At 33.2% G+C, this 13,602-nt stretch overlaps 1 protein-coding gene across 1 annotated transcript; it reads right to left on the bottom strand.

The window, feature by feature from the left end:
* Positions 1-4,476: 4,476 nt before the first annotated feature.
* Positions 4,477-12,444, bottom strand: LOC143053631 (perlucin-like protein). Its single transcript, XM_076226420.1, has 6 exons — positions 12,365-12,444; positions 11,396-11,569; positions 10,899-10,990; positions 8,693-8,786; positions 7,474-7,687; positions 4,477-4,574 (listed from the first exon to the last, which is right to left on the bottom strand). Exons 2-5 carry the CDS (start codon positions 11,562-11,564, stop codon positions 7,614-7,616), a joined length of 429 nt encoding a protein of 142 aa, XP_076082535.1. The 5' UTR covers positions 11,565-11,569; positions 12,365-12,444; the 3' UTR covers positions 4,477-4,574; positions 7,474-7,613.
* Positions 12,445-13,602: the final 1,158 nt, after the last annotated feature.

Raw genomic sequence — 13,602 nt, 5'->3', positions numbered from 1 at the left:
AGGTGACTTCGTACTTGATCATCACAAACAGCCATACGAACGCCCCACTCCAGCAAGGGAATTTTTCTCAGTCGGATGAAGTCGAAGAGTGACAATAATTATATTCCCCAGTCGCCCTTGAGGTTATAGCACAATAACAGTATATATTCTGATACCAAATTTCCATCCCGAGTTATTACAATGTACCAATAATGTCTTCAACAACATCTGTCGCTGTTCAGATATGTATCGACACTGCACACAATGTACATTTGTGATAGTTGGAAATATACTCTTAGCAAAGGACATATTAAAATTTACACGTACATATCGGAACTGGGGAAATGTGAAAATGTACATTACTCAAGGAATAACACTATGTTAAGATATATTGTATACTAGTATAACATGTTAAAGGTAATGAAAAGTCACAAAAAATGACTACTCATCCCCCATGCAAATAAATAATCCAAAATTAATGATTTTTTATTTGAAAACTGAAACACTTTAACTGTTTCACAAAATTCAGGATTATGTGGATAGATAATGTGCCTATTTATAAAGGAATAGTAGTTAACCGATATTCAATTAAGGAGAAAATTCGATGTTACAAAATTGTATACATTAAAAGTGTGTTTTTTCTCAGTGTTTTTCTCTGTTGGTGGGAACTGTTTATGTGTATATCTTCTTTTTTTATTTTCTTTATCATTTTCATTGATATAGAATCAATGCATATTTTTTTTTATAAATATACAGAAACTGCAAATTCAAACAAATCTTCTAAAAAGTTTATAATTAATGATATCGAATTGTGAAGTCGTTTATGTTAAATAAAAAGTATCATCTAATGTGTTTCCCGGTAATAAATTTTATATATTTTTTGTTCTTATTTTATTAAACAGATCTCATAAGACTTTAATGATATCCTACATTGCTTATATTATTTACTTTTAATTATTTCTTTCTTTATTGTGTATTGTGTACTACAAAAAACATGTTTTATAATAATCACTGTACTGTAATGTTTATGAACCTTGCCCGACAAGGGCCCATGATTTGTTTAATGAAATTATGTTTAATATCTAATGTCATGTCATGAAAACAATTTGTTTTTTAATGATATGATAATCTCGAACATTTTTTTTTTTATCTTTTTTTGTAGAAATAACACTTTTTGATAACCAATATTCAACAACTGGCACTGGAAATTGTGTACCCTTTCATCTACTGCCAAACTTAGACGAAGTCATTTATCATGAAATTGATTCAGATCCATATTGGATACCCCCAAAACCTCCCAAGCGTGGATGGAAACCGCCAGTTCCTGTAAGACGACCAGATGGCTTGTCTAACCTAGATAGATCTGGAGTCGAGTCAGAAAAACAACTATCGGAATCAAAAACGATAGGTGACGATGATGAGGGTGGTCAAAGCTCATCTGCAGGTTCCATTCAATCATATGTGAGCGATATGTCAGTTCAGGACATTCAGTCTCTGTTAGAGGCGTTCAATCTATCTAAGTATCAAAAAGATTTCAAGAAACATTTAATTGATGGTGCAATGCTCGAGGAACTTGGTGAAGATATACTGAGAGATGACTTTAAATTTAAGCAAGTGGAAGTTATTAGATTAATGAAATTCATACGAGAAGGACATATTCCAAAACAACAAAATTAATGAAATATTAAATAAATTGCGTGATTTTCATACGTTTTATCACTGTAAATATGAAGGTTGCAGTTGAAAATGTGGAAGAAATATTTGACTTAATATTTTCTTTTTTTTTTACATATAAATAGTTTATATACATGTTAATACATGTTTAGCTGGGGGAAAAGACACATGGTATTCAACATATTTAATCAACTGGAAGATTCCATTCAATGGTAATGTTGTTAAAACGGGTTATACCAATATACAATATATTTGTCTCAATTCGATGTAGAATCAAGAAGTATATTTGATTAAAAAAAAATAATAATATAAATTCAGACATATCTATGAACGGCTCTATGATACGTTTTCCTTCTATTAATTGCTTGAAAATAAAACTTTATACCTTCAAACAAATTATGTAGATCTCCTCCCAACACACATTTCCACTCTCCTGTCAATCCTCATATAATTGACCCTTCATATGTGTAAACATTTGATAACAGCACGTGTTTTTGTCAAAGTCCTCGGTCAAACAGTCTTATCCAAACACTTAATTTGATCTAGCATTCTTGACATTTTCACTATTTTAAAATCCTCCAGAATATAGTTTTTATGAAAGGAATCAATGTAAGAGGGTAAAAGAAGGTAAAGTTGTCAACTTGATACCAAAAAGAAATTTGCTAATGAATGACAGTTATTAATAAATCAATTAAAAAAGAATATAGTTTAAACATATTTTATTGTTCAAAATGACAAAAGGATCAGACACAAGTTTTACAACTTAGCAACGTCTTCTCCAAAACAAAAACAAAATCATACACATTAATTAACGAACACATCAAATATTTCATACTAACTAATTTAAGAAGAAAAAGAATATGATTGCAGTGCTTATTGTTTTAATTTTTTTGGAAATGAACAAACAAATATATTCTGAAACTCGAGATTTCAATTGATGTACAAATTGAGTTGAAATTGATATATTTTTCTTATACTTTAAAACATTCATGTTAGTAAGTATGATTTCTGGAAATTACAACTATACACATAAAGTAAAGATTCAGCAACAAAAGAATTGACACCTTTCCCATTTCAATTATAAAGAAATGTATCCCTAACTTGGAGCAGGATCTACTTATCCCCCATCTGAGATCACCCTAAGTTTTGGGTGAAGTTCGTGTTGCTTAGTCTTTTGTTTTCTACGTTGTGTCTTCTGTACTATTATGTATCTGTTTGTCTTATTATTTTTCAGCCATGGCGTTGTCAGTTTATTTTCGATCTATGAGTTTGACTGTCCCTCTTGGTATCTTTCGCTCCTCTTTTATCAAAATGTTAAAATATTTGTACTTGATAGCTTTATGGAATTTATTATCTTCCGGATGGGCAGATTTACAAATTCTCAATTTCTCAGTATAATATTTGTTCTTAGAAAATCGAATTATTTTAGAGGTTGTGTATGTTTTCCAACCTTAAAATCAATCTGGCTGAAACATTATATACAACCTCATTGAAATGAGATGGAAATTCAAATTACTTATCTGAAAGTCTGCATGGGATGAAATGATGTAGTTACTTAGGTATTCGCACATTTGTGTGCAAAATGTATTAAAATGAAAGTATTTATTTTTGTACTGCCTTCATCGCTAGCATTGAGTTAAAAAAAAACTGAGGGGGGACTCAAATGATTTAAAATTGTATTTCAAAGATGCTTCATAACAAGTAAGATAATGGTAAATTTTGATATGATTTGGTCTACTGTTGGTGTATTTGCTGATTGTACTTGACCTTTTTCAAAATTTTGGGAAAAAAAAATACAAAATAGGAAAAGTTAGAAGTATTAGACATATTCTATTTTCTTAATTTGAAAATGTGCAACAACATCTATTTAAAAGAACAAGAATTGTATATAAGAATAAAAAACAAAGACGAACTAAAATGACCAAATATTCATGTAAGCAAAATAACTAATTAATTTTCTTTTGTTCTTTATATTTTACTAAGTAATAGGAATTTAAATTATTATTGCTCTTGTCTTGTTTATATTTGTTATAACTAATTCTTTACTTTGTTGTTACTCAATCTCCATAATAACCACCATTTGTTAATATGCTTGACATAGGATGTTTGGTTGCCATGTGTTGCTTAGGAGGACAGGGCATACCAGTAGATAATGGAAAGGTGTACTGTCGGTGAATTGTTACGTAGATACAAAGTAGTAACAGCAAATACCCGGAGAAATAAGAAAAAACACGACACAACTACAATCAAAGTGAACCTGCCTCGAATGTGGCTTAACCTTTCAATAAAATGCACAAATTGTTGCAGACTGAAAAGTACAAAAGGAACGATATATAAGTAGAGATTACATGATTAAACACTTAAAACCTCAATGTTTGTATTTCTATGCATGGACCAAACGATATATCTGATTGCTATCGTATTCATCTTTTTTCAAATTTCTTATGCTTTCGAAACCGTCAAAAGTCGTTTTACTTTGTGAGCAGACTTATGGGACTGCTACATATAAGAATAAGATGTGGTATATGAATGCCAAGAGACAAATTTTCACAAACGATCGAATGACACAGAAATCAACAACTAAAGGTCACCGTACGGCATTTAACAATGATTTAAACTTTTACCGCAGAGACAGCAATAAAAGGCCCCGAAATGTATAAATGCAGTGTTATGTGTTTTAAGTACAGAAATCTGGGACATTATTTTTGAAAGAAATTCAAGATAATTTTACAGTAAATTCAATGGACTTTTTGTGTAGACAAATGTTTTGTAGTTGTAAGCTAGGACAACGGAAGATTATTTGGGAATAAGTACCAACTATAATTAAAAATGATTTAGATGTTTATTTTTTAAATTATTCAATTAATTGCTCGTTTTTCCGATGAATCACGTGTCTCCTTCAGCGATACCAACAAGTACTCCTGTAAAATATACAAAATGTAAATAGAATGAAATTCAAAACAGTGTAGCTGTGGCCATTGATTGACACATTGAAATAATCCATTGACTGGGACAATTTAGGTGAACGTTTGTATGTAACGACCAATTCTCACTATGTACTTTTTAAAGACACTTAAACTATGGGGTCACCAAAGGTTCTCAACACCTAAATAAAGTAATTCGAAAAACTAATCAGAAATAACACGATATTTTGATTTATATCAATTATATAAATCAAAACACAAAGGTTATTCCTGATTAATTTTTCGAATTATTTTATAATTAAAGGCGTTAAGAAACCTTTGGTGACCCCACAGTTTAAATGTCTATCGTAGGTACGTCGTGAACAGTGGTCGTTACAGACAAACGTTCACGTAAATTGTCCCAGTCAATGGATGATTTTAATGTGTCAATCAATGGCCACAGCTACACTGTTTTGAATTTCATTATATAATAATACATAGTTTAACAAAATTGGTTTTTGGGATTTTATAAATATTTACAGATATGATATAACAGTGTAATTTGCCTAATCCGACACCTGAGTATTCCAACATCATGTTGTAACTGACACATTTGCTTGGTCCCAAAATATACATATCCTTGCAGAAAAAACCCTGAGTATTCTGACACCCTGCTTAATCTGACATTTTTTTCTGGTCTACCAGTGTGTCGGATTACACAGATACACTGTAATACATATTAGTCAAAAGATCTACTTAGTCGACGTATGGGCTGCATATTTCCGGTCCTTAAAATCATTGAAAGTTTACCGTACCACTTAACAGATAGATAGACAGGGATGATATGCATAAAACAACTTCAGTTATAATATCCATTCGTAATACTTATTTATCGTAATACATATAGAACAAGAGGCTGTCACAACGACAGCAAACCGGATTTATTTACATTTATTTGTGTCCTGGCAATATCACAAGAACCATTACTGATGAATGGTGAAAGTGAAAATCATCAATATCAAATTTGACCTCCATTTTGTCATCAGTATCAACATTTTGAAATAATAATATTTGAAAAGCTTAGATTGAATGGTTCATGAGTAAATGCAACAACGTGAATGGAAACGCCATTTTACGATCTTTCAAGAACCATAACTCCTGAACAGTAAATGTCAAAATCGTCATTATGGAACTTGACCTCTATTTTGTCATCAGTAACAACATATTAAAATTTCAAAAGCTTTGGTTGAATGGTTCATGAGAAAATGCACGGACACGACGGGAAACACCATTTTTCAATCTTTCAAGAACCATAACTCCTGAACGGTAAAAGTCAAAATCGTCATTATTGAACTTGACCTCCATTTTGTCATCAGTAACAGCATATTAAAATTTCGGAAGCTTTGCTAGAACAGTTCATGCATAAATGCACGGACACGACTGGAAACTCCATTTTTCAATCTTTAAAGAACCATAACTCCTGGACGGTTAAAGTCAAAATCGTCATTATTGAACTTGACCTCCATTCTGTCATCAGTAACAACATATTAAAATTTGGAAGCTTTGGTAGAACAGTTCATGAGTAAATGCACGGACACGACTGAAAACTCCATTTTTCAATCTTTCAAGAACCATAACTCCTGAACGGTAAAAGTCAAAATCGTCATTATTGAACTTGACCTTCGTATAGTTGTCAGTAATAACATATTAAAATGTTAAAAGCTTTGGTTGAACGGTTCATGAGTTAATGCACGGACAACATTTGATTGCCGCCTTTCAAGAACCATAACTCCTGAACGGTAAAAGTCAAAATCGCCATTATTGAACTTGACCTTCGTATAGTTGTCAGTAATAACATATTAAAATTTTAAAAGCTTTGGTTGAACGGTTCATGAGTTAATGCACGGACAACATTTGATTGCCGCCCGCCCGCCCGCCCGCCGTACATCCCCAAATCAATAACCGACATTTTTGTCACAAAAATCCGGTTAAAAATCAGTCCGTTCGTAAGAAATCTTAGCTTAATTAGTTTTATGCATATCAGCCCAGATGATTACTTAGGGACCCACATGTAGCAGACCTAATCTCCAAGTAGACGTGTCGACACACGGAATTATTTCGAACGACATTAAACCCCAACCGGAACTAGTTGTTAAATTGTCAAGTTGCGATGATTTGCAATGAGAATAATCAAAATGTTTACTCTCAATCCTTATCGATTCATTGTGAGAACCTTCCAGATATAAACACTAGTATTTACCTCCTTCTGAATATGTGTTTTCTTAGAAGGTTGCGAAATGTTAATGTCGTCCGCTTTTAATTCAAAATTGATGGTTTTACAGGTCATTTAAAACAGATGGAAGAGTTGACGTATAACGAAAACAACCATAAATTGTCTCAAAATATAAAATTTAGTTGAACTCGGCTCGAAACAGGATAGGAATACTCGGCATAGCCTAGCAATTTACCTGTTTAGTTTAACCATATTTATTTATAGTGGATTGGGAAACAAGTTTTGCAACTTATATTTATCCCTTTCCACTTTGCGGATGCGAGTGCTGCCTTGTAGCGGCATAAGCCTGTTCTTTTTTCGAAATATAAAAAAAGTGTCATTTACGTGCAAGAGATATGGCTCTCTTTTAACACGGATTCGCAATTTATCGTCCCCTTCCGACGGACTATCATCGTTTCCTCAAGACTATACTCGCAATTGATGTCAAGGGAGAGCCGAAAATTCAGTCCCTGAAGTTTTCATCGCGAAACGGGAATCGAACCAGGAAACATTGTGTTAGTATTCTGATGCACTAACCACTACAACACGACAGGAGTTTGTTTCTAAGCCATGAACCGGAACAAACACAATTTGAGACAATATATAGTTATTTCAAATTTAAAATAACAATATGTAAAAACTTACCTTTTCTGGCACACATAATTATTTGTATAGTAACACGGTCGATCGTTCCATTTCCAATGACAGTGACGACAGTTCTGCATTTCCAAACAATTCTCCCGTCTGTGTGCATTATCAGGTTGGTTAGGACTCCATGGCTTATACTAAATATTTTTCCCAGAATTCCACCTCCAAACACCTTCTTTTACGTCACGTCCTCCTAGCCAGTAATGAACGCCTGAAAATATGGTTCAATTCAATTAAATTCAAAGCTTGATTTATAGTCGGCAATTTACATAACAAATAAACATAAGCTCTCTGAACTTTTATAACCGACAACTACATACATTTACATAATAATCAAACACAATACTATTATTAAAACATAAAAGACATAGAACATACATTTCATGCACATTTAGGCTGCACTAATTTAAATACTATATATTATACACATGCATAAGCATAAGCACTAAGTTAAAAGCAACATAAAAACAAAAGAACAGCAATCACAAATTATAAAAAGCTAAGCAAACAATCAAACAAGAGACTGTTCAGTATGTATTTGTTTGTGATCACAACTGACTGTGAAAAAGTAGGACTAAACGTACATGCATGTTTTGTTAGCTTGTTGTTTCCATTAAATCAAAACCTAGTTCCTTATAAAAGTTATTATATTTTCCAATAAACCATTGAATGATAACTTTCGATTATCACTGAACTAGAATACATTTTTGTTCAGAGGCCAGCTGAAGCAAGACAGTGGGTGTGGGAGTTTCTCTCACTGCATTGTAGACCCATTGGTGGTTTTCGGCTGTTGTCTGCTCTTTGGTCAGGTTGTTGTCTCTTTGACACATTCCCCATTGTCATTTTCAATTTTATTGCTTCTGTCTTTTTCTCTATGATAGAGTAATCACATATGACGTAGATGTGTCAACCTTCCTATCATGTGACATCAATAAGGGGATTACCTTTTAAAATTTTTAGTTGGATGGGGTTTATAAATGAATATCCTGGCCTGGTGAAAGCTGACAGTAAATAACCGTGCATAAGATAGACCAAGTATTGAATGAAAATAAATATTCTGTATCACAAAATGCAAGAATCAATCATGTAGAAAAGTGCAAACAAAAATAGTTCAAACACACAGCAACAGATGATAATTAAAAGTCAAGCCGAAATCAACATCACATGGTCGACCACCTCCCTGCGTAATGCTGCATTAAGAATTTAACAAACATACCTTTCTTAATTGTATTAGCCATCTTAATCAGGTAGTCTGTGTGATCTTTGTTCAGAGGTTCGGCAAGTTTAGCATCATATCCTTTGCATTCTCTCTGTAAATTTTAAAACCGTCGAAAGATAATACACAGTATACATTGTAAATGAACCAAATCTGATTAAAATCGTATCTTTTACCTCGCTGTATTTTATTTATTTGTCACTTCTAATAGTTTAACTTAGCTGTATTTTGCAAAACTTTTAGGAATTGTGGTCCTCAATGCTCTTCAACTTCGTACTTTATTTTGCTTTGTTAACTTTTGTGGATTCGAGCGTCACTGATGTGTCTTTTGTAGACGAAACGCACATCTGGCGTAAATACAAAATTTAGTCCTTGTATCTATAATGAGTTTATTTACTACCCCTGGATCGATGCCACTGCTGGTTGGGTTTTAATCCCCCGAGGGTATCACCAGATTAGTAGTCAGCACTTCTGTGTTGACATGAATTTTCATTGTTATGGTCATATTTATAAATTTTTGAATTTTTGAAAAACTTAGGTTTTTCTACCTCAGGAATAGATTACCTTAGCTGTATTTGGCAAAACTTTTAGGAATTTTAGAACCTTGATGCTCTTCAACTTCGTACTTTTTGGCTTTTTTCAAAACTTCGGGATTCGTGTATCACTGATGAGTCTTTGGTAGACGAATTTTCTTTAGCGACAAACAAGGCTAGCTAGGTAAATTAAAAGATCTGATCTTAACCAGATTGTAATGGACCCAATCCAAATATTTTTGAATATGTCAAGCGTATTCAAGTTTTCTTTCGAAACCCGGTTTACGGACAAGACTGGTAAAAATTATCTTTAATTGTACTGTCGCCTCAATGTATGGAGATATAACTCCTATTTCAAGAGGTATAGACAACAAAAGTTGTATGGTCATTCCTGGATTTCTCCAGTTTCAGCGATTAAACTATTGCTTTTTTTTATTAGTTTAAACGTACTATATTTAGTGGATTGGGAAACAAGTTTTGCAACTTATATTTATCCCTTTCCACTTTGCGGGTTCGAGTTCTGCCTTGTAGCGGCATTATCCTGCTCTTTTTCGAAGTCTACAAGTGTGTCTTTAACGTGCAAGAGATATGGTGCTCTCTTAACATGGGTCAGCCATTTACCGTCCCCTTCTGACGGACTATCATCGTTTCCTCAAGACCATACTCGCAAATTGTGTCAAGGGAGAGACGAAAATTCAGTCTCTAAAATTTTCATCCGGGAACGGTAATCGAACCAGGATCCTTTGTGTTAGTAATCCGATGCACTAACGACTACACCACGGCTCTCTTTTTGACTGTGAAATGTATAGATGTAATCATGTGCGGTGTTGAAACGTGAACGTTACAACCAATACACTTTGTAGGGACTCATGTTAAAGAATTCTTTCAACTATTAGATGAGTCCCTAGATGGTAAGTTGAAAAGCGCAATTTCTACACATATTCAACAAGTCCTCAAATTCCAGTGGCAGTTTAAATCCCGACTTCTATTCCGTTGATGCCTACCTTGCATCTAGAAAATGCATGTAATAATTACCACTAGATGTTGATCGCAGCAACAATCAATCAATCAATCAACAGTTATAGTTTTTTGGGGGTTTGGAATTTAAAGGCTTTAACTGATGTTATTTAAGGTACAATGTTTCTTTGATTTAGCTTTGCCTTAAATTCAATGTCTGTGGTGTCGAAATTATTATGGTTAAATCTGGTAATTATCAATCAGGGAGAAAGAAGAGGAAATTGAGGTTCAACTCGGGGGAAAACTAGCCAAGAAATGTTGCCTTGTAACAAGTCAAATGCGGGACTTCAAAATAGAATTTTACACTATCTATAAAAAAAACATAAAATAACAAAAATACCGAACTCCGAGAAAACACATTTAAATGAACAATTCATATAACGGAAAGTCCTTTATCAAACTGCAAAATCAAAAGATCAAAGACATCAAACGAATGGATAACGAATGTCATATTTCTGACCGTACCGGCATTTTCTTATAGTTGTTCTATCTAAGTTGGCGGTGTATTTATACATTCTGCACAACCAAAGGGACCACGCACCGTAGCATGATTTTTCCTGTCAAATAAGGGAACTCAGGGTAATCATATAATGAAGAATAGATCAATCAGCACACAAGTTTTGGTGTATCATATACATGTATACATTTATACATACCCTTGCAGTCTCCCAATTTCCTCTATCAGAACTGAACAGGTAACAGTAGTCGTCGTAATAATGCCATCCAGACGGACACTCCCGTTTTCTGTCTGAAATATATCTTTTTTTTAAATTACGTCACGCTTAAGAATACACCTAATTTTATGATATAGTGACATGATGTATGTGCATATATATATATATATATCAGTACATGTAGGTGATTATGATTACTTGGTTTCGCAGGTTTCTTTTTTTCTTGTATTTAAGGTAACAGCTACGTACAGCTACGTACTGACTTGTTTATAATTCGTGAAATAGTACATGGAACTCGATCTTGGGAAATGTACATGAATCTCGATAACTTTTCATACTTTCCGATATAGGGAATTGAATATTCGGGAAAAAGTTATAAAATGTAAAGAATAAAATTGAGAATGGAAATGTACACATATAATATCATACAAAAGTTCAGCAACTTAAAAAATGACTAAATTTGATGTATATGTATTCACCCTTTTGTCCACATTCTGTACCCTCGATGTTTCCCATATGTGATTTACATAACTTTGTCAATAGATCTTTTTGTTCTATTCCAAGTGTTGAACACTCGTCCCTTCCTACAGCAATTTCAAAGGTCAAGCTGATAACTACCAGCAGGTACAATGATTGTATAATTAACATGTTACCTATAATAAAAGTTATACAAGTCATAACATGTCTTCTATCTTTTAACTCAACAAATGTTGATATGAATAACACATACACTTTTAGAAAGGGGCGAAAGATATCAGAGGGACAGTCAAGCTCTCAGATAGAAAATAAACTGACAAAGCCATGGCTAAAAAAAAAAAAAGACAAACAGACAATTACTAGTACACAAGACACAACAAAGAAAACTAGATTTTTAAGAATAAGCAACACGAACCCGATCAAAAACAGAGGGTGGTCTCAGGTGCTTTTAAAGATACAATATGCAATTTTGAAATAATATCAGTAGCAAAAAAGGACCGTTACCTACTCCTTTAAAACATAGCAATACAGATGTATTTCTGTTATAATATTTACTTTATACAATGTATTCACCCATTTTGCATGGCAGATAGTGCCCGGAACTATTTTATTACCGAAGCTGTGTACATTCTCCAGTCCAGAAAAGGGGGGCTGATGAAACAAAGGATTGAGGTCAATAAGGAATGGAAGTTTCTATAAAAGGCCCTGTGATAACCTGTGGTATCTTACCGACCGTGCAAGGGTTGTATAGACAGTCAAGGTCGTTAGAAACTTCCATTTGTTGTGGTATCTTACATCCATGTCAATCAGAATTTATACTAATGTTATCGAGTTTTGCAATTTTGTTACATCTCCTTAATTTTTAAATGAAATCTTTCTTTTTGACTTTTTTTTTTTATTAACTACTTCATTCAATAATATCAACATTCTATCATTTAATTATTTTTTTTTAGAATATATGAATTACTTACCGTTATATTCATTAGATAACTTTGAAAGTTCTCTCAAAATGTTGATCTCAGAATATGAACAGCTGATGTCGATCGTTTTGTTTCCAATCGATCTGGAACACCGAAGCATGCGATATTGAAATTTAAGTATACTGACATTTAGAAAAAAAAATCGGTTTTGAAAAATACTGTAAGGTAACATGTGTTGCTTAAAAATATCAAAAAAATTTGTATTATATTTGTACTCGTTATTATTTTTTGAGGGGAGGGGATATGCCAAAGGTGGTTGGGAAGGGGAGATAACAATATAGCTTGGGGATGGAAATGGAACATAGTAGCGCTTGGTGAAGTGGAGATAAGGATGGTGGTTAGGATGGGATGCTTTGGAAAAGTAGATAAAAAGGGTGCCTGGGAAAAGGAAATCGCAATAAAGGATTTTTGGAAAAAGGAGATAGCAAGGGTGCTTTGGAAAATGAGAAAGCAAGGAAATGTTACAAGGAGCTTAGGGAAGGGGAGATAACGAGCGTGTTAATGGAAGAGGAGATGCCATGCCTGAATGGTGATAGGGAGAGGGGATATAACCAGGGTGCTTGGGAAAAGTGAGATAACAAGGGTGCAATAAAAACGTAATTTAAATACAAACGTATTTTTTTATATATTAAAATCAACAATTATACAGAGAATGAGTATACCGTGGAAAAAATTGAAAGTAACATTTGATAAGTTGTATGCTTCGGAAGCACTTTTCTGGATTTACCATCATGCATCGGAAATACTCTAAGCCAAATATGTGAAAGCCAAAAATGTATATAAGACCCGAAACACATGAGAGGCTTAAACGGTCAAAATATTTTAGCCAAAACCATAAAAATGTAAATGTATCCACGAATTCTAATTTACCGTAGGCTACGCTATTTGTACCCTTGTAGAACGATAAAATGCTATGGTCCCTTCGATACTGAGTGTTTTTTTGTTGAAGCTTGTGCTGCTAAATCGTAGGGTGTCTGTAACTGTCACTAAATTGTTATCTAGTTGTCGTCTTAGATTTTTTTAGATTATCTCTTATGTATGGTATCTTCGTTCTATTGATGACATGGTTTTAGTTGGGGTTTGTGTTGCTCTGTCATTATATTTTTGTGTTTTGTTTTATATACTGTTATTTGTGTTTTGTTCTTTTTTTTTTTAATTTAACAAGGAAGTCTTTTTTTCGACTTATGAGTTTGAATACCTCTTTGATATCTGATCATACATTGGTCCCT

The sequence above is a fragment of the Mytilus galloprovincialis genome, chromosome 12 (assembly GCF_965363235.1).
Source record: "Mytilus galloprovincialis chromosome 12, xbMytGall1.hap1.1, whole genome shotgun sequence".
NCBI lineage: Eukaryota > Metazoa > Mollusca > Bivalvia > Mytilida > Mytilidae > Mytilus > Mytilus galloprovincialis.
Note: the sequence above shows the minus strand (reverse complement) of the source record. Positions and strands in the feature narration are given on the sequence as shown.

Excerpts from the sequence above, each read along its gene's own strand:
- LOC143053631 (XM_076226420.1), bottom strand. The coding sequence starts at position 11,564 with ATGTTAATTATACAATCATTGTACCTGCTGGTAGTTATCAGCTTGACC. Across the intron at positions 10,991-11,395 it reads TACAGAATGTGGACAAAAGG|ACAGAAAACGGGAGTGTCCG; the intron begins GTGAATACATAT and ends GATATATTTCAG. Across the intron at positions 7,688-8,692 it reads GGCTAATACAATTAAGAAAG|GCGTTCATTACTGGCTAGGA; the intron begins GTATGTTTGTTA and ends CCATATTTTCAG.